Source organism: Cordyceps militaris (genome assembly GCF_000225605.1).
Source record: "Cordyceps militaris CM01 unplaced genomic scaffold CCM_S00001, whole genome shotgun sequence".
NCBI lineage: Eukaryota > Fungi > Ascomycota > Sordariomycetes > Hypocreales > Cordycipitaceae > Cordyceps > Cordyceps militaris.
The window spans coordinates 4,079,773-4,100,220 of record NW_006271969.1 but is presented as its reverse complement, the minus strand read 5'-3'; the positions used below and the strand labels follow the sequence as shown (position 1 = coordinate 4,100,220).

At 54.9% G+C, this 20,448-nt stretch overlaps 5 protein-coding genes across 5 annotated transcripts in view; 3 read left to right on the top strand and 2 right to left on the bottom strand.

The window, feature by feature from the left end:
- Positions 1 to 4,926, bottom strand: part of CCM_01280 (antiviral protein (Ski3), putative) — a gene marked incomplete at both ends in the record, with an annotated part of 5,613 nt that extends 687 nt beyond the window's left edge. Inside the window, 3 exons of the mRNA XM_006666436.1 lie at positions 23 to 474; positions 616 to 4,754; positions 4,808 to 4,926. Coding sequence (XP_006666499.1) covers positions 23 to 474; positions 616 to 4,754; positions 4,808 to 4,926 — 4,710 coding nt within the window. The remainder of the gene's footprint in view (positions 1 to 22; positions 475 to 615; positions 4,755 to 4,807) is intronic.
- A 1,060-nt stretch (positions 4,927 to 5,986) lies between these two features.
- CCM_01279 (glycosyl hydrolase, putative) lies at positions 5,987 to 8,245 on the top strand (the record flags this gene model as incomplete). The annotated part of the gene is made up of 1 exon (XM_006666435.1): positions 5,987 to 8,245. One exon carries the CDS (start codon positions 5,987 to 5,989, stop codon positions 8,243 to 8,245), a length of 2,259 nt encoding a protein of 752 aa, XP_006666498.1.
- A 920-nt stretch (positions 8,246 to 9,165) lies between these two features.
- Positions 9,166 to 14,127, top strand: CCM_01278 (mitogen activated protein kinase kinase kinase 3, mapkkk3, mekk3; the record flags this gene model as incomplete). The annotated part of the gene is made up of 3 exons (XM_006666434.1): positions 9,166 to 10,206; positions 10,259 to 13,935; positions 14,001 to 14,127. 3 exons carry the CDS (start codon positions 9,166 to 9,168, stop codon positions 14,125 to 14,127), a joined length of 4,845 nt encoding a protein of 1,614 aa, XP_006666497.1.
- Positions 14,128 to 14,559: 432 nt separating this feature from the next.
- On the top strand, positions 14,560 to 17,868 carry CCM_01277 (class I alpha-mannosidase; the record flags this gene model as incomplete). The annotated part of the gene is made up of 5 exons (XM_006666433.1): positions 14,560 to 14,614; positions 14,736 to 14,776; positions 15,356 to 16,873; positions 16,931 to 17,523; positions 17,574 to 17,868. The coding sequence occupies 5 exons, from the start codon at positions 14,560 to 14,562 to the stop codon at positions 17,866 to 17,868; spliced, it is 2,502 nt and encodes an 833-aa protein (XP_006666496.1).
- Positions 17,869 to 18,617: 749 nt separating this feature from the next.
- Positions 18,618 to 19,478, bottom strand: CCM_01276 (Membrane fusion mating protein FIG1; the record flags this gene model as incomplete). Its single annotated transcript, XM_006666432.1, has 2 exons — positions 18,618 to 18,987; positions 19,054 to 19,478. The coding sequence occupies 2 exons, from the start codon at positions 19,476 to 19,478 to the stop codon at positions 18,618 to 18,620; spliced, it is 795 nt and encodes a 264-aa protein (XP_006666495.1).
- Positions 19,479 to 20,448: the final 970 nt, after the last annotated feature.

Here is a 20,448-nt window from a genome sequence, read left to right as displayed (position 1 = left end):
GCAGGTCGTCGACGCCGAGAACCTCAGCCTCAGCCGGTGGGAGCAGGTCGAGGCGCTCGAGGCCGCGGCGCGCGGCACGCGCGGCCGCCAGGTGGTGGATGACGAGGCGCTCGCCGCCGCCGCCGCCGCGGGGAAGAACGCCGTCCATCGGCTCGTGCTGCAGGACTGCGCCGGCAGGACCGTCTACGCCGTCGAAACGGCGCGCATGCCCGGCATCGGCATCGGCACCACCAATATCGGCGAGAAGATGCTGCTCAGCGCCGGCACCGTCGTCGCCCGCGGCACCGTCCTGCTGACGCCCGACAAGACTGTGTTTCTCGGCGGCAGGGTCGACGCCTGGCACGAGGCGTGGATGAGTGCGCGACTGGCGAGGTTGAAGGCGGCGGCGGCGGGGGGCGCGGATCGACCACAGTGAAAAAAGATGGGCAAGGGTCGGTAGTTTGATACGGCGTTTATGATACCCAAGGGCATGTCCTGAGATGATGGGGCGGACGGCACAACAGTCATTTTTATCGTATTAATATATGGTTTTCATAACATGGCAGGATGACTATCTATGACATTGTAGCTCTACATTTTCTATACCAGCGCCGGCGTGTATGCATGTCTATATACCCTTCGTCGCTGTCTTGAGCGACGACCATCCCACCGTCTCCCAGGGCGCAAGAAACGCTGCCGTCTGCGCGTCCGCCACCGCGCCCGTGCCCGCATATGACCCCGCGAGATCCACCGCGTCCAGCCGTCCGCGCGGCGGTATACCCCTCCGTGCCACCCGGAGCGACGTCTGCGCCGCGTATCCACCGCCCTCCGTCGCCGCCGCCGCCAGTGCAGACCAGCCGTGCGGGAGGTGCGGGTGCAGCATGATATCCGTCTGCATCTGCGCCCGCGCCTCATCTGCCGTCTTGCCCTCGGCGAGTATGGCCATGGCACGCAGCACCTGGCCCATCTGCGCCTGCTGCGTGCTCGTGACCGTGTCCTTGGTGCGCAGACCCTGCAGCTCCTCCGTGACCGCCTCCACGCTGCCCTCGTCCCCGTCGAGCAGCCCAATCACGCCGAGCAGCAGCACGCTCTGCACGTGCTCCGGGTGCGTCTCAATCACGTCAAACAGCGACGCCCGCGCCCTTTCCTTGGCGTCGTCTGTGCCCTGCGCCCACAAAACCTGCGCCAGCAGGCACGTCGCGTCCGGGTTGTTGTCGGATTCGTGCAACGCCGCTTCAAAGCACTTTTCCGCCTCGCCAAAGTCCTTTTCGTAGAATTGCGCAAGTCCCACTGTCAGGTGCGCCGACAGTCGCGCCTTTTTGCGCTGCTCGCTGGTCAATTCGCCCTCGTGCTCGTCGCTGCTCAGACCGAGCGCCATCTCGCCGCATTCAATAGCCTTTTCATACAACTTGGACGCAAGGTAGGCGCGCGCGAGGTCGATTCGCGCCAGTGTGAAGCGCGCCAGGCTCAGGCGCGATTCCGTCTGCTCATAGTCCTCTTCTATGCTGGCGCAAATCGTCTCCAGAATCTCCACGGCGCGGCTATGGTCATGTGTGCGTTCCAAGAACAAGCTAGCCAGGTGGCCAAAGGCAAAGTCCAGCGGCCGCAGGCTCTGCACTTGATTGAGTGCAAACACTGGCTGCAAGAGGGAAGCAATCGTTACGTTTGTCGGACCGACGAGGATATGGTCAAACATGGATGACGAATATTGCCGGCGCACAGACAGAGACGAGGCTTCAGAAATGTCCATCGCGTGTGTAAAGAGACCACGAGCTTCCTTGCCATCGCCATATAGGAGAGCGACAAACGCTTGACCAAGCCACGCATGCGCGTAGTCGGGATCCGTAGATTGTGCTCTGGTGAACGCTTCATTGGCTACCTTGATATCGCCAGATAGGAGAGCGAGCGCACCAAGATTTGTCCACCCTACAGGGCTTCGTTCGTCTACGTGGATGCTTCGCACGAATGAGTGTTGCGAGACGGCGCCATTAACTTCGCTAGTCACAACACCCAGCGCGTTCCAAAAGTCAGCATTGCCGGCCTCCAGTTCAATAGCCCTTTTGAAGCACCTCACAGCCGCCTTGAGGTAGTTGCTGGACTTCTTGCGCAGCTTCGGCGGCAAGCACGAGTGCGCCCTGTATTCAGCCCAGCCGAGATTGAACATGGCAACGGCTTGGGCGTGGACATCCTTCGATACAGCATGAACAGCAACCTTGTGGCATAGAATGGTGGCTTGGATGCATATCGTCAGCTCAACACCAGGTTGCTCGTCCGCAGGATATTTTCCTTGGGCGGAGACGACGTCCAGGTTGACTTTATCGACATCGGCGCTAATCTCCAACGCTTCTTTGGGAGCCTTGCCAAGGATAGCGCGGATGTCGTCCAGGGGAAAGTCAGAAGTCCGACTTTGGACGGAAGAGAATACTGAACAAGCATCGCCAACAGTCTTCCAATAGTTGAAAGTCGCCAGGATGTTCTCTTTCGCCGTGGTAGCAAATTTGATAGTGTCAGTGGCAAACTCGATTGCCTTGCCAAATTGTCCCTTCTCAACACTGACCAGGGCATTATCCACCATGGTTTGCATCAATGCGATGATGACACCTTCCTCGTCTGGCTGTGTCTTGATGACGGATTGATATAATTCAACCGCTTCGTCATATTCTCCCAGCTCACGCTTAATATTACCAAGCATAAACTTAGAGAACCAGGCATCGGCCGCCATGTCCGTATCTGACTGCTCCTCCAGCTTTCGGGCATTCATGATTGCTTTGGTCGCTGCGACATATCTTCCGGAATTGTGGTAACTCTCGCCGAGACCGATCCAGCAGTGGTAGTCTTCTGGTGCGAGTCGGAGCGCAGACTGAAAAGAGACGATGGCTTTGTGGTACTCGTGCTTATTTAATTCAGCAACACCAAGAGCAGCGAATGGCCAGCTGATGCCCTTTCTCTTCGATCCAGGAGGTGGTTTCACCTTTCCAGAGTTCACCACGCGTTGGGCAACCAGCTCAACCCGGTCCCAGTCGCCATCGTCCGCGAAAGAACGAGATAGGCGCTCAGCGGAGATGACTTCTGCAGAAGACAGCTCAAGAGCCTTCTGGAAGCAGCGACGAGCACGTTTCTTGTCCTTGGCGTAATCACTATAATAAATGCCCAACATGGTGTAGCAAGGCGCGTGGTCCAGGTTGCTGTTAAGAGCTGCGAGCCAGTAAGCGTAGCCGCATTCTCCCTTGCGCTGCTTCCTCGCTTGGGGGGATGTGTCCGAATGCCAGAGGCAGTAGCCCAAGCGATACTGCGCGTCGGCAAGAAGCCCTTTGTCTGGGTCTTTTACATCAAGAGCCGTGAGACACTCACGCAGCCCATTTGCGGCGGCTTGGTAATCGCCCTTGAGCGCCTTTACCCATGCAGCCTCGGACTTGACTCTAATATTCTTGACATCTTTTTGCAAAGCACGCTCAAGGAAGTCAATGGCTTGGTCATATTCTTCTTCCTCTTCGTATATGAGGCCCACACCTATCATCGCACGAGTATTTGTAGCGTCGTGATTGAGAACCGTCTCAAACAGGCCCTTTGCCTCAGCATGATGCCGTGGTGACTGATAGTAAACAAGTGACGTGCCTAAGCACAGAGAGTAGGCGTCTGTCGTTTTTGTTAAGTCAAACGCGCTCAAAGATTGCTCTTTGGCAAGGTATGGGAGCGCTTTTCGCATGTATTCGACTGTGCTCTCGTATTCTCCATAATGAAGGAAGAATTCACCGACAAGCCGGTACCCAAATGACGACTCCTCGCCAGCAATGCCTTCTGTAATCATCATAATACGATCTTCGTCACTGAGAGGAACAATGGATGTAGGAACGCCGCCGCCGTCGTCGTCGTCGCTATCGTCAGAAAGCTCGTCGGCAGATGGCTTCTGTTGTGTAGTAGACGCAGCAGGGAATGGAGATATAGGAGACGTCAGGAAAGCGGTGATGACTTTGTACAAGTCGCTTTCCGGAAAATGAGTGCAATAATCGTGTAACAATTCGGCGCTCCAGTTGCCGATTTCCTTGTGATCTTGCCAGTTTATGGCGATATCCCACGCGAGCCTGAAAGGGTGCTTGATTACGACCATGTCGTTGGCAAGACCAATTACCTTAACCAGTTCCGCCGCCTTTTTTTCGCCTGCCGGAAGGGCTAGAAGGCGATCATGGCAATATCGAACAAGCTTCTCCTCGTACGTGCGCCGTAGCTCGTCATCTGTGGTCCAATTGATAAGCTGCCGGTAAATGAATTCCAGTTTGCTTTGTGCATAGACTTCACGCTTCACGTCGAGTGTGACATCGCTCAGTTTCGCACCAAGTCGAGTTCTCCGTTCTCCAATTAGCGCAATTATACGCTTTTTCTCGAAATCTTCGAGAATGACGGCGATGATTTCGTACGTCTTGGCAGGCGCGGGAAATCGGCCCTCAAGAATAGAGTATAGAGGACTCTCGGGGAGCTTGATCCACAGAGCATCGGCATATTCCAGACGGTCTCCTCTAACGCGTGCAAAGTCGACAAACTTGTCTACGACATCCTGTGCTTTATACGCGTCGTCTGCTTTGTGGAAAATGTGAGAGAGCTTCACGACGGCATGCTGGTAGTCTCCCAGCTTCCGTGGGCCTTGCTTCTCGTAGAGCTTGATCAGACCTTGCCAGGCTTGGCCATCCTCAGGACGTAGACCTGTAGCTGCTTTGTAGACCTTTTCGGCGTCTTCTGTTCTGCCTTGTCTATCCAGGGCAAATGCCAAAAATATATTCCTGTAAGGACTGTTAGGCATCTTGGCAATACAAGTTGGCGCTAGCATACTTACGCTTGGTAGTTCTGGGGGTCCTTCTTAAGTAGGTCTTGGGACTTTGTGATGGCGTCCTCAAAGCTTTGGGATCTGATAGCATCATTGATGCTTTTCAGTGAGGATTTCGAGCCCGACATGGTGTTGTATGGTGCAGTTTAGGACACCAGGCAGGGTGTTTACGTTGACTCTGTTGACTTGGCCAAATGGCGGGGGTTGGCGTGGGGTGGGTTCAGGCGGGAACGAGGGGCATCTCGTTATGTCCTTGCCCGGGTATTGTCGGTCAGAGTGATGGCAATGCAGAAGAAGCCCGAAAATCAATTGGATAAGCAAGCACGCACAGTGAGAAATGAACGATGAGGCAATGTGAAGTTTCAACGGCGTGGAGGTGAGCTCCAGGTAGTGGGGTACCCGGAGATTCCCCGCCAGGCCAGCTGGGTGAGTTGGCGTTTGGGGTGATAATCTATGAATTTACTTCACTGCCATTTATTTGACATATTATACATACCTATTCGATAGGTATTTAAGTCCTTTTATTCAGCATTTTATCGGGAGTCAGTACAAATTATATCAACGCTCGTCCACGCCCTCACGTGCTTTACCTAAGTAGGGTCGCAACTATCAATTCTTGTATCATAAAATAACATTCTACTTCCAAGACTAACCCGCTAGTTGCAGTACGGTATGCGATCGGACTCGCAAAGATGGCTTGCGCGTATATCGGATTCTGGTCGTGTTGGTGAGAAGCTTCTTCCACTGTTAGCTCAGTGGTGGAGCCCGGAAGAAAAGACCACACCAATGAAACTGGCGATCGACAGCGATGAGATGCGCTGTGGCCCGCCTCTGGCTTGACGCTTCAGTGCCCTTCGGACACCCCGCCACTCCGAGTGGGGAGCGTCGCAGATGTTCAGGCGGTCACGTCACGCTGGAGCGCCGACCGGATCCTTGGCCAGGTCTCGGCCATTCTGTACCACCAGTCCATCCTTGTTCTCCCTCAACTTCACTCTCATGAAGCCGGATAGCGTTCTTTCGTCGTCTCTCTCGCCGTCCGAACTTGCAAATAACCAGACTCTTCAGATCGAAACCAATACTCGACGACGCCCGAACGAAACACTGTCCGCTCTCGCTCCACCAACGACTGGTGTACCTAGGTAGACCAAGGTAGGTAGCGAGCGAGCTAAAGCACGCTCAACCTCTGCCATGGCTGCGTTCCGTTTGACCATCGAGGACGGCCAGTTTCGAGACAAGCAAGGTCGCGAGGTTATTCTCCGCGGAATCAATGTCGCCGGCGACTCCAAACTGCCCAGCGAACCCGACCAGCCCTCCCACATCAGCGATCGCTTCTTCGACGGCGACAATGTTACTTTCCACAACCGACCGTTCCCCAAGGACGAGGCATCGACCCATTTTGCTCGTCTGAAGAGATATGGCTTCAACACGATTCGATACGTATTCACTTGGGAGGCCATCGAAGCCGCTGGGCCCGGAAAATATGACGAGGAGTTTATTCAGCAAACGATTGACGTGCTGCGCATCGCCAAATCTTTCGGCTTCTACATCTTCATGGACCCGCATCAAGATGTCTGGTCGAGATTTACCGGAGGCTCAGGCGCGCCAATGTGGACAATCTATGCTTGCGGGATGAACCCAGAAAGCTTCGCGACAACGCAGGCCGCTATCGTGCATAACACCTGGCCGGACCCGAGCCAATATCCCAAGATGATTTGGTCTACAAACTATTATCGGCTCGCAACTGGCACCATCTTCACCATGTTTTTCGCTGGAAAAGCGTTTGCTCCGAAATGCATCATCGACGGCGTCAATATCCAGGACTACTTGCAGAATCATTTTATCAACGCATGCGCGCACCTTGCCAAGCGTATACACGAAGCTGGTGGCCTTGAAGATGAGGTTGTCATGGGCTGGGAGAGTTTGAATGAGCCAAACAAGTGCATGATCGGCTACCAAGATCTCACTGTCATTCCCAAGGCTCAGCATCTAAAGAAGGGTACCTCGCCAACGATGTGGCAGACGTTTCTGACGGGTATGGGCCGTGCTTGTGAGGTTGATACTTGGGATATGGGTGGTATGGGACCATACAAGACGGGAACAGAATTAGTCGACCCTGCAGGCGAAATTGCCTGGCTGCCTGTTGGCTACGACGACTCGAGGTACGGCTGGAAGCGAGACCCCGGTTGGAAACTGGGAGAATGCATCTGGGCGCAGCATGGTGTCTGGGACCCTACCACCGACACACTTCTGAGAAAAGACTATTTTGCCAACAATCCTGACACTGGCAAGAACATCGACTATCCTGAATTCACAAACACATATTTCATGGACTTTTGGCGCAAATACAAGACTGCCTGCAGGGCTATCCACAAGGACTGCATCATGCTTATGCAGTATCCGACCCTGGAGCTTCCGCCAGAGATCAAAGGTACTCCAGATGATGATAGACTTCTTGTTTTCACGCCTCATTACTATGATGGTATAACATTGATGACAAAACACTGGAATAGCACCTGGAACGTTGATGTGGTTGGAGTTTTGCGTGGCAAATATCTTCACCCGGCATTTGCCATTAAAATCGGCGAGACTGCCATTCGCAATTGCTTGAAGGACCAGCTCGCGACACTGCGACAGGAAGGAATTGACCGTACTGGAAACCACCCTTGTTTGCTGACGGAGTTCGGCATCCCCTACGACATGGATGACAAGAAGGCCTATAAGACGGGTGACTATAGCAGCCAAGTTGCAGCACTAGACGCCAACTACTTTGCTGCTGAGGGGTCAGGCATGGAGGGCCACTGTCTATGGGTCTATAGCGCCAAGAATGTGCATCAATGGGGCGAGAACTGGAACGGTGAAGACCTTTCCATATACTCGCTAGACGACCTTGTTCCGCCGATATCTGCGATGCCAAAGTACTCTGACTCGAATGTCAGCCTATCGGAGGAGAACAGCGTCAACCCCACGAACCTCCGTCGGTCATTGACGAGCCCGTCCATCAGCTCGACACCATCCCTCAACAACCCTGAGCTTACGAATGCGCCTGGGTACCGTGCCGCAGAAGCCTTTATCCGACCCACTGCCACTGTGGTGGCCGGAGAGGTGATTTCTGCAGGTTTCGACTTGCGGCGGTGCGCGTATGACCTGAAGCTCACGGCGCCCAAGGTGACGGACGAGAAGTTTCCGACGGTGGTGTATCTGCCCGAATTCCATTTCCCCCGAGACGAATGCGAGGTTGCCGTGACCTCGGGCAAGTGGGAGATTAGCATTGACGAAGACGAGGGCGTTCCTCTGCAGCGACTGAAATGGTGGCATCCCGAGGGCGAGCAGAGTATCACCGTGACCGGGCTGGTCCGTAAACGTGATGTGCTTGCTGGTACAACAGATGACGATTCATATATGCAGCAGTGCCAGCAGGGCTATCTCAACAGCTGCAGTTTGATGTAATGGCGTTACGGTTTGGTTATCTACAGTATTGTATCAGGGAGGGGTTATATGAGAGGATACGCTGGAACAAAGGTTTCCGTTTTACTATGATGCATTGACATGCTATGTTGCAATACTATGACTAGCGATTTGATTGAGGTGCTGGCTTGCTTGTGATTGGACTCCCCACCAGATTAGTAGGTACCTACTAGTAGGTACCGACTGTAGATGCCGCGATAGTGGTGCATGTTTCTCCCGGCGCATAACTGGGCTGAACAGAGGCTCTCAGCAGGTAAAGAGTCGAAGGAATTCTATCAAAATCCATACCAGGGCTTCCATCTCATGGACCGTAACTTAAGTTTTTTTATCCCTATACTACACAGCCGACTACCTAGGTACGTTGCCCGCCACGCATCGTCGCATCCACCTGCTTCCGTACAGCTCAGGTGGAGCCCCACGGCGTGCAGGACGGTTGGCAGCCCTCCACTGTTCTAGCGGCCAAAGCACCACGGGCCGCTCTCTTCGTCCCTCCTGCCCTTGTCTTGCCATTTAATTTTTGGTCCTCTCTTACCATCTCAAACGGCCCGTCGCCTGGCCGCCTCGAACGACGACGGCACCAGTCTAGGTACGAGCTGCAGTTGCTGACACTCTACAACGACTGTCCCCGCTCACCGGCCATTGCCGACATCCTGCAACCCTGTCCAGGCACGCAGCTGTAGCCGCCCAAACGATTCCAGCCCAGTGATACTACGACACCCTCTCGCAAATCTTGCCATCGGCAACGACTGAAAAGTTGCTTGTGGCTGCATGTGTGCTACACCGACGCGAATTCGACCCCCTTGCTGTGCTCATCCATCGTTTCGACCGGCGCTGGCGCTGTCACTCTAAGCTACCTATCCCATCAACCACCACGACGAGCGTAGGCCGAGACGTCGCCCATCATGTATCAGGGCAGCCAAAGACATGTTCCGAATAACGACCCGAATCGCCCCTTTCAGGTGCCTCCGCCGCCGCCGATCTCGTCGCCTCCCATGGCCGGACCGCAAATGGGCAGCATCATGAACGTTCCTCCGCCACCACCGCGATACCCTCCAGCGCCACCAGGAACTGCACCCAGCGTCATGATACCCCCGCCGCCAGGTCCGCCGCCAGGTGGCTCTCTTGCTCAGCAGCAGCAGCCGGCATGGCACGGCAACTACGGTCGGATGTACGATGGCCGCGGCGGCTTCAATCTGCCGCCGCCGCCGCCGCCGACGCCGGGCCAGCACCAACCTTATAACCCAAAGATACACGCTCAGATGGCTGCCCGGCAACATGTCATGGCAATGCCTCCACCCCCGCCCCCGAGCGATGCGATGAGCGCGACATATATACCCAGTGCCAACTCGTATGGTGAAGGAGTCGGTATCCCAGGCTTCGGCGGCGAGGAACACTTGCCGTCAGACTCGTCCCAAGGACTGACACTGTCGGACACTGGCACCTCGACAGCGCTCGATGATCCGAGGGGGCAGCAATATCTTCTATCCGCAGCGGGACAAGCCAGAGGTCTCGCCAGTGGATCTGGCATGGCAGGTGCAGGACTCATTTCCAAAGAAATGGCCGAGCAGTGGCCATTGGAGACTGTCCTCATCTGGTTGGCGCAAAACATGTTTTCTAGAGAATGGCAGGAGACATTTCGAACTCTGCATCTGTGCGGACAGCAGTTTCTCGAACTTGGCAACCCACACGGGCTTCGCGGAAATCACAGCATGATGCATCAACAGGTTTATCCCCAGCTTGCACGAGAGTGCACCCAGAATGGTGTGCCATGGAATCAGCCAGGCGAGCGCGAGGAAGGAAAGCGTATGCGACGCTTGATTCGAAGCATCGTGACTGGCAAGCCCGTGGAGCCGTCCAAATCTCATGGCCGACAAGACTCAACCAACAGTGGGCAGAGCGCTACCATCCCAAGCGCGGGTACCGACCCGTCTGATTCCCCAAACGTATGCATCATCTACGTGACGCTAAACTTAATTTACTGACGATTTCCCGTAGACGCCTCTCAATCCCCCGGGACCGGGCTTCGCGGCTAGACGATTTTCCCAAACAAGAGCAACCACAATGCCTACCTTGAACACTGGAACAATGTCCAGCTCCGAGAGCGGCCACCGCCTTGGACTCAAGATGTCTGAAACCGACACAGGGCGGCCTGGAACTTCGGTTATGAAGACGACGATAAGCGAAGGGGCACTCTATCGTGGTACAGCGCAACGCTCCGACAGTCCAACTGCAAGTGGAAGTCCTGTTCCACAACAGAAACTGTTTACATCTGCCGTGACCGCGTCTCCCAACTCTGCCAAATTCGGCCACCGCTCAAGGCATAGCACAGATTCCGTCTCTTCCAATGCTGCTATTTACGGATCTGGTATCCCTGCTGATGCAGCAAACATGTTTAGTCGAGGAATGAATATTGGCGACATTGTCGGCGGCCGTACTGTCGAGGGTCGCGCCAGCCACTCCCCCCATGAATCCGGAGATCGTTCTGCAGGTACGGAGCCTGGGTCGGCGAAAGATTCCAAGAGCTTTCTCAGCTTTATGCATCGCAAAAAGAAGCAGCGTGATGAGAGCGCCAACCCGTCCCCAGACGAAGGCGAATACCCACACTCGCCCAATGGTGCTGCCAAGGCCACAGTATTAGGCATTCGCGACACACATGTCAGCGATATGAATCTCGATCACGGCAGCCCAACAAAATCCGTTCGAGTATTCGTGCTGGCGACATTTGACTCGTGGAACTTTCGAATGTGCGATATTACTCGGGCCGAGTCTGCGTCAGACATCAAGCGAGCGATCTGTGTGAGCCTGGGAATCAACGACTCTGGCAATGCCCGGCTATTTGCAACGGATCTTGGACAGTTTGAACACAAAGATGAGCTGGGGGATGAGCAAATTGTTACATACAAAACGCAGCCAAAACAGCCCACGACGTTGAAATTTTTTGTTGATCTCAACGGCAGTAACACTGATCGCCCAGAAACCGAGACTGGTCTGTTGACACCAAATCACTTGCCGCCTGGCATGGACGAGGAGGCATATGCGAAACTGAACGGGTCTCGTCAACGATCCATCTCCTCGCCACCGACATCGAGATCCAATACCATGTCCGAAAACAGAATGGACGACAAGACTCTTGCACAAGAGGCCAGCGAGTACCGGGCAGAAATGGAGCGCAAACAGCGCGAATATCTGGAGAAGCGCAAGCAAGCCAACAAGAAAGGCAGCACCCCCAATACCCCGGAATTGGGAAATGGGTTCGGCATTATCGGACGAAATGTCGACTTTGACCAGCCCCGCGACTCCCCCTTTGAGGACAGAAAACCATCTGAGCACCTCTTCCCGCAGAGGAAACCACCGGCACCACCGAGCGATCCTTCAGCCACACTGCTCAAGGCCAATTCTCTTAAGAAGCCAGGACACGGCAAGCGTAGTTCCGCTGCAGGCTCGGACGGATTCCCTAGCCCCAGGCGCCTGGTTACCTCTACCAGCGACGGTCCGGATGGATTCAAAAGCCGCCAAGCTATCGGACAATCAGTGGATGGATCCGAAGGGATCGGTATCGCTCTGGCAGGGATCGGCCGCCGCATGGGTGCTGTCGGGCAGTCGAGCGCAAATGCTCCACGTTCGGTCTCTAGCATGGCAAACTTGCAGTCTGGTAGCTCCGGTGGTGGTCTTCAACGCTCAGGTAAGAAGGGATCGCCAAGTGGTCAAATCAAGGAATTTGGGCCAGAGGTAGCTCAGGTCACTGGCGACTCACGTAAAGTGACGTGGAGTTCTGGCGACATGTCATTCGCCGTGCCTGACTACTCGCCCGGCGGATTCCTCGTCACAATCCCAAAGTCCATCCCAGCTGATGATAAACCACACGGTGTAGGGATGCAACCGCTTTCGTCTTCGGAACTGAGTCCAAGCACTCAGATGCCGAAGCGGTTTGACTTTGACACTACACCTGACAACTTTCAACGCAGCAACGAGTCGCGCAAAAGCTTAGAAGTCAGCTTTGCGACGCCAGCGGCAACCAAGCGCCCGACCCCTGCCAACAATGACAGCGACGACTCGGATGACGGTCTGTTCCAGATCCCCCTAGCCGGGCGCAGCAAAGGAAAGGGTAAAGGTAAAGCCGGGACTAGCAGCAAGCGACCGAGCATTATTGTCAACACGCAACGGCCTAAGAGCAAAGTTATGTCTGTGTCATTTCAGTCTCCTCAAGCAAGCACAGTTACAGAAATTGTGGACGATGGCAGAAGTAGCACGACGTCACGACGCACGCCTTCAACGCCTGGGTCGAGCAATTTTGATGCCGACGATAAAGTATCTAGACGAAAGTCATTTATTGAAAAGGATGTATGGGCCAACCGCCCTCCTACAGATGCGCTTCTGAACAACCTGGACGACTTTTTCCCGAACCTGGATCTCGACGAGCCCGTGCTAGAAGATAGCGCGGGCAACATATTGACTGCTTCTCCCACAGTCAACGAGGCCGAGGCAGGAGGGCATCAGCGCAACTCGTCTGGTACCTTGGCGCCTGAGGAGGCACCAAGTATTCCAGCAGCAATCCCTCCTTCGAGACAGCCATCGCTATACGGAGAAGCAGACACGCTCGGATCGGATGAATCGACATTGAAGGCGTCTGACCGACCAGTGTCTTCGCACGGCGGAGGGTCGAGAAGCCTCAAGCGGTCGGGGGGGCTGGGCAGGATGAAGTCTATCAGAGAAGTGGCGCGAGGTGCACACGAGGCTAACAAGCGGTTCACCTCGATGTCACAAAGCGGGGAGAAGAACAACTCCAACTTGATGCGACGAAAGAGTACCAAGATGTTCAACGCCAACATTGTGCAAATTCGACCAGATCAGCGCGGTAGCATGGCAATGCCAAATCAGAATCAAGAAACGGGATTGAAGCGACAGACGACGTTTCGGTGGTTCAAGGGTCAACTGATTGGCAAGGGTACCTATGGGCGGGTGTACCTGGGTATGAATGCGACGACGGGAGAGTTTTTGGCGGTCAAGGAAGTGGAAGTGAATGCAAAGGCGGCAGGGGGGGACAAGAACAAGATGCGGGAGATGGTGGCGGCGCTAGATCAAGAGATTGACACGATGCAGCACCTGGATCACATCAACATCGTGCAGTACTTGGGATGCGAGCGCAAGGAGACTAGCATTAGCATCTTTCTTGAGTACATTTCGGGTGGCAGCATCGGGTCGTGTCTGCGAAAGCATGGACGATTCGAGGAGTCTGTGGTGTCGTCTCTGACGCGACAGACGTTGTCGGGGCTGGCGTATCTGCATCGTGAGGGCATTCTTCACCGGGATCTCAAGGCAGACAATATCCTGCTAGACCTGGATGGCACGTGCAAGATTAGCGACTTTGGCATCTCCAAGAAGACGGACAATATTTACGGCAACGACAAGACCAATAACATGCAAGGGTCGGTGTTTTGGATGGCGCCCGAGGTGATTCGGTCGCAGGGCGAAGGGTACAGTGCCAAGGTGGACATTTGGAGTCTTGGGTGTGTGGTGCTGGAGATGTTTACGGGTCGTCGACCGTGGAGTAAGGAAGAGGCGGTGGGTGCGATTTACAAGATTGCCAACGGAGAGACGCCGCCGATGCCGGAGGACCTGGATTTGATGATTCCTCCTCTGGCCGTGGCGTTTATGGCGGATTGCTTCCAAGTGTAAGTGGTGTGAGGTGGTGAAGTGTGAGAATTTGAGGGTGAAGCTAACCCGAACCCTAATGCAGGAATCCTGGGGAGCGACCGACGGCCGAGGTGCTCTTGTCGCAGCATCCATTTTGCGAGTGGGATCCGAATTACAACTTTTATGACACGGAGGTATATTTCAGGATCAAAGACTCGTATAAGTCATAGGAGACTGAGGGTGGAGGTATGCGAGCATATTATTAGGACGGTGGTGTTTTTTGGGGCAGCAAACCAGCGTTGTACATGTATTTTTTTTGAGCGGGATAAGAGAAACATAGTTTTATAGCGGAAGTAAGAGGATGGATGGCTAAGGGAAGACTGATTCGCGTGAGGTTTGATGTGTTCCGATAGTTAGGGAGGTAGGTAAGTACCAAGGGAGTTGCCAGTACTACGAGATGGGCCGGAGTGGAGCTTGCTCGACGAGGAGCTGTGTCGTGCTAGTTTGTGTCGGTCCTGGTGCGCCGTGATTGATGTCGGACGTGCCAGATGATAGTGATGAGGGTGGTTTCTCTTGTTTGTTTTGGTTTTCTAATAAAAATCATCAAGAATAAATGATAGTCGTCGCAAGGTAGTTGCCCTATGATGTTGAAAGAAACAACGATGGAGCAACACCTCCTGTGCGACCTACCTCTTGTTTCGCTGTGGCGCATTTGCGGTGGGCTCGCTCTACACCAGCAGTACTAGGTACCTAAATAAGTGAGTAGATACTGTGGGACCGTAGGTATTGAGTACCTCTTACCTCCTACCTATCTGGTACGAATTACGGAGACCGTTAGCCCAGTGCCCCCACAAGGCCAGCTTTAAGAGCAGCTTCAAGGTTTTAATGGTCCTCATGTCCCTGAATTTCATAATTTAGACTCGCAACCCCCAACCCACTCTGTATTAATACGGGGTGGCTTGCATTGCTACTGCTGATGGTGCATGGGATGAATGAATCGAGATGACCCTGTCTCGCTGCTAAGCTGCGACGGGCCACTCTAGTTACAAGTTGACCTGACCGCTTCGTTGTACCTGTGAACTTTACCCTTCTAATAATACCAGCACTGGCTGTTGAACCGTGCTTGTCGACCACGCTTCAACCTCCTGCCGCTTGCATCTTCAACGCCTCGTCAATTCGCTTGGCAACCATTATTCCTCCCTGTTTGCTGCAATTTATTTTTCAAGCTTCGTCCTTTTCTCTCATACCCTCTCCTTTTGCGTCTCTCCTTCGTTCCCGTGCTCTTCAGCCCCTTTCGTGTCCTTTACTTTCAATCTACGCATCCATCTCGTCACAACTTCCCCGCAGACAACCCAGCTTGCTAACCCTCTCCCCCCCCCCCCCTCTCCTCACGACAATGGTCAACGACTGAAACCACACTCTCAACGCGCTTCTTGTCGACCCGATATTGGTCAATAGCCGCGCACCTGGCTCATCGCCCTCTTCGCCAAGCCGGCCAAAACACCTGCGAACCCCCCATCGCACATCATGGCTCGACGCAGGTACAGGCTCCTCACCCTCGCCGCCGTCGTTCTAGTCTTCATGCTCTACCACGTCGCGCAAAATGCATGGGACACGACGGCGCACCCCTTTTCTGATACACGCGCACCGCCGTCGTCGCCGCCGCCCAAGACGGCCGTCCACCCGGAGCTCGACCTCGGCCTCGATACGACCGCGTCCCAGCAGCAAGCCGCCGGTGCCAGGGCGCCCCCCCAGGTTCCCCTCGAAAAGCCTAACGTCGACGCCCAGAAGCGTCCCGATGCCGCATCCAACAAGGAGGAGGAGTCGCCGCAAAGAGTAAGGGTGCTGACCCCGGTGGAGGGTCCCACTTCCAACGGCGCCGCGGCCGCCAGTGCTGCGAAACGTCCCGACGCCGCACCCGAGAAGGAGAAGTCGTCGTCGTCGTCGTCGCAAAAAGTCAAGGTGTTGACCCCGGTCGAGAGTCCCACTTACAACACCGCTGCGGACGCCAATCCTGCGACAACGTCAAAAGAACTCGCGGCAGACCCCGCCAACAAAGCTCCGCCCGTCACCAGCGTGAAGCCGGCCGCGGCGTCGACCAGCTCAAAGACGAAAACGCACTGGACGTCGTTGCCGCAGGACTATCCCGTCCCGACCGAGTCCATGGCCGCGCTTCCCACGGGCAAGCCCAAGGCCATTCCCACGATCCAGCACGCCTTTACACCCGAGTCCGCCGCCGACAAGACGAAGCGTGAGGCGCGCCGAGCCAAGGTCAAGGCGGCCATTTCCAAATCCTGGAACTCGTACCGCAAGAATGCGTGGATGCACGACGAGCTGCGGCCCATTTCCGGCGCCTTCAAGGATCCGTTTTGCGGCTGGGCCGCCACGCTGGTCGACTCGCTCGACACGCTTTGGATTGCCGGCCTCCGTGAGGAATTCGACGATGCCGTCCAATACGGCGTCGCCAACATTGACTTTACCTTTAGCGAGAAATACGAAATTCCCGTCTTTGAAACCACCATTCGCTACCTCGGCGGCTTGCTCGCCGCGTTTGACGTCAGCGGCGGCCATGAGGGAAAGTACCCGGTGCTCCTCGACAAGGCCGTCGAGCTCGCCGAGGTTCTCTACGGCGTATTTGACACACCAAATCGCATGCCGGTGCTCTACTACCGCTGGCAGCCGATGCACGTGGCGCAGAAGCACAAGGCGGCCACTGTGGGCATTGCCGAGCTTGCGACGCTCTCCATGGAGTTTACCCGCCTGGCGCAATTAACAAAGGAAAATAAGTATTATGATGCTGTGGATCGCATCACAAACGCGCTCGTCGAGTTTCAGACCGAGGGCAAGGCCGCCATTCCGGGTCTGTTCCCCGAAAACCTCGATGCTAGCGGTGACAGTCTCGTCCCGTCGTCGTCGTACTCGCAGTCCTTTTCCATGGGTGGATCGCAAGACTCTGCCTACGAGTACTTTCCCAAGGTAAGTTTCTTGTTTTTGTGCTAAACAGCATCGCGCGGCCCCCCTAACACCTCACAGGAGTATCTACTTCTTGGCGGTCTGGAGCCCAAGTACCAAAAGCTCCATGAAGCCACGGTCAGCGCCGTCGACGAGTGGCTCATGTACCGACCCATGATTAACGAGAGCGACTGGGATATCTACTTTTCCGCCAAGATCCGGACGCAGGGTGATCCGAGCCGCGACCTCGACGTCCAGTACGAGGCGTCCCATCTGACATGCTTCCTTGGCGGCATGTACGGCCTCGGCGCGAAAATCTTTGACCGCCCGCAGGACCTCGCGACGGCGAAGCGGCTGACGGACGGGTGCGTATGGGCCTATCACAAGACCCCCAGCGGCCTCATGCCCGAGGCGTCGCTCCTCGTACCCTGCCCGTCGCTCGACAAGTGCCCGTTTGACAAGGCCGCGTGGTACGCGTCCCTGGACTCGAACAAGGAGTACCGCGATCAACAGATTAGCGAATGGGAGCTGCAGTACGGCACCGTCGCCCAGTCCGGCGACAGCAGCGTCCCTGAGCGCCCGCAGAGCCACGAGGAGTACGTCGAGGACTACATCACCTCCATGAGGCTCCCAGCCGGCTTTTCCAGCGTCGTGTTTCGAAGCTACATTCTCCGGTACGTGCCCAACCGTTACTCTCTCGAATCTCCGCTAACGCAACTCGCAGCCCGGAAGCCATCGAGTCCGTGTGGTACATGTACCGCATCACGGGCGACCCGGCGTGGATGGACAAGGGCTGGGCCATGTTTGAAGCGACCATGGCCGCGACGGACACGGACCTGGCCAACACGGCCGTCTCGGACGTCATGGTGGAGAAGCCGCCGATGGACGACGCCATGGAGAGCTTCTGGATCGCCGAGACGCTCAAGTACTACTACATGCTCTACGCAGGGCCCGACGTGATTAGCCTCGATGAGTGGGTTCTCAACACGGAGGCGCATCCGTTTCGACGTCCGACGTAAGGTGTGATCACAGCTGCCAATAACTAGGGAGATGAGTAGAATGGGGGGGTTCAATTTGTAGATGTGCATTCTAGTGGTGGATATATGGCGTTTGGCGTTGCTGCTGTGGCAGCCAGATTGATTATTTACCTTTAAAGCATCCGTAATGCTATTTACCTCGACGTTTTCTGCATTTCAATAACAGCTACTGAGGAACCGTCTCATTCTTTACAATGCTACACTACACGTTCTACATCATTTCCAAGACATGTCACTAATCCAACAGATGGTTCACTTGGTTTTCAAGGCAATAAGGTGGCAGCCAAACATTTCCATTGTCAAAAGTTTGGCTGGGCAGCTGCGCAAATCTCAGGTTTCTATACACATGTCCCATTATTCCTCAGACTTCCTTCCCTCCCAAAAACATGAGTCAATAAATCGCGTTCGAATATTTTCCCCCTGCCAAAGCACTTTGGCATGTCATTGACAAGTATCGGAAACAATAAGCAATGAAGATAAAATAAAAGGTCCTCCGGGTCTCGTCACACAAAGATGAAAGAGGTATATCAAAACAACCATGTAAAACGCCAGTGCTGGATGCGTGCCAATATCCCAAACTCGCCATCATATCTCGCATGTTCTTTGTTCAAGCTCGTATACACCCGCCGCCGATTTCTTTCTTGTGCCAACTTTGTACATTTCGTCCGACGAACATGGTATATAAAAAAAAACTTCAAATACTGAAAAAGATCAATGCATCTGCATCTGCATTACACCATCTGATGGACCACACTAATCGTTAATATCGTGACAATCAGACCAATTGTCACGATAATCAGCAGCGCAAACGAGAACCAGCCGAGCACCATGGCGGCGGTGCCAACGCCCGACTTGACGACGCCGTTGCCAAAGTCTTGGGCAATGACGGACGCGGCCACCGACGCCGTGTGCTGCCACAGCACCGAGACGAGCACGAAAATGGACGCGATGAAGATGATGGCGAGCGAGACCTGGGAGAGGGCGCGCGAAGGAATGGGACGGACGACGCGCTCCGAGCCCTCCGAGTCATCCTCTTCGTACCACGAGGGAAAGCTGGCGAGCAAGAGGACGCAGATAAAGGCAAAGATGATGGCAATGATTCTAGCCGTCTTGTGTTAGCGGTGGGTCTCATGGGTCATGTGAGGGCAGAGTCCAGGGTGTTCTTACATCAGGTAGGGAAAGACAATCATGTCTTTAAACTGCGCCGCCAGCCAGATCAAGTTCAGGGGATCCTGGTCCTGGCTGACCTGTCTCGCCAGGGCCGTCGCATTGTTGCTGCAGAGCCACGACCCGCCGTCGGGGTTGACGCAGATGCCAAAGTACCCGACGCGCGCCTGGAGCTGCGCGCCGCCGGCAATGTTGGACAGCGCCGTGTGGACATTGTAGTACACCTGTGACGTGTCCGGCGTGGCCTCGTAGCTCTTGTAGTAGAGCGACAGCAGGAAGATGTTGGGGATGAGGGGCGACGACGACGAGCAGCCGGCGAGGAGAAGAGAGAGGAGGATAATGGCAACGGCGATAAGAATCATGAGCACATGGTGGTACCCGAGAAAGGGTATGTACTGGGTCCATCCCACTTGGAAGCGCGGCATCGTGGGCGGTGGCCGTCAGCGACGCTGCGTGTTATGTGGTGAGTTGGGAATCCCGCCGGGGGGGGGGATCCGAGGCTCGTGAGAGCGATGCAGCGCGCAGTGAAGCTCCAAGCCGAGGGAGCCGGTACGGTTTGAAAGGCGCTGCGCGGTGTCGAAAAGTGACGACGGCGATGGCAGGCCCGTTTGGCGCGCCTTGCTCAGTGGTCGGCGTGTGCTCGAGACCGCCGCTGGACAAGAGAGCTCGTCTTGCTTGCCGATTCGGATTCGGGAGACACGGATCGGTGAGGATTGGAATGCGGCCCGGAGCGAATATCGGTAAGTCGGACGGTAGGGACAGCGAAAGACGATTTGGTCTCGTGGAGGCGGAGTCGATGTCTGGAATGCGCGGGCAATGGCAAGAACAAATCGATCAAGAATCTGAATCCTTTTAGACGGGGTAACCAAAATACTCCAATGTCGGGAGGAATGCGGAAAGGGTTGCAGGTGGGTTTGTGCAAGTGTAGAGTGAAGGCAACTTTCCTTATCAGACAAAGTGTTTCAATCGTTGTTAGCTTTGCAGGCGAATCGAAAAAAAATGTAAAAGGCTGGTTTGTATTAGTTAGGGGGAGAAAAAAGGAAGAGGCGGGAAACCAGAGCAGCCAACCTCCCAAACCTTGCGAATTGCTGCAAAGGGCCTGAACGATGCCTAAACGGTTGGCCCAGCCACCGCACTTTTTTATTTACTTCAAAGGGCCCGTTGGTGCGGCAACCAGGGGTGACGTCGTCGTTGTGGGGCCGTTTTCTTCGGGGCGGTGGGTGGGCGGGCGCTTGTTGGCAATGGGAACCAAGCTTTTTTAAGAACATGATTGTGAGTGGATAACTAGTTGAATCGATAGAATCGAAATGGCCAAGCGTCCGTAGTTACGTACTTTGTGACATTGACGTCGTGTCTTGTCCAAATCTAGCGTGCAAGGCGTTGACAACGTTGGGG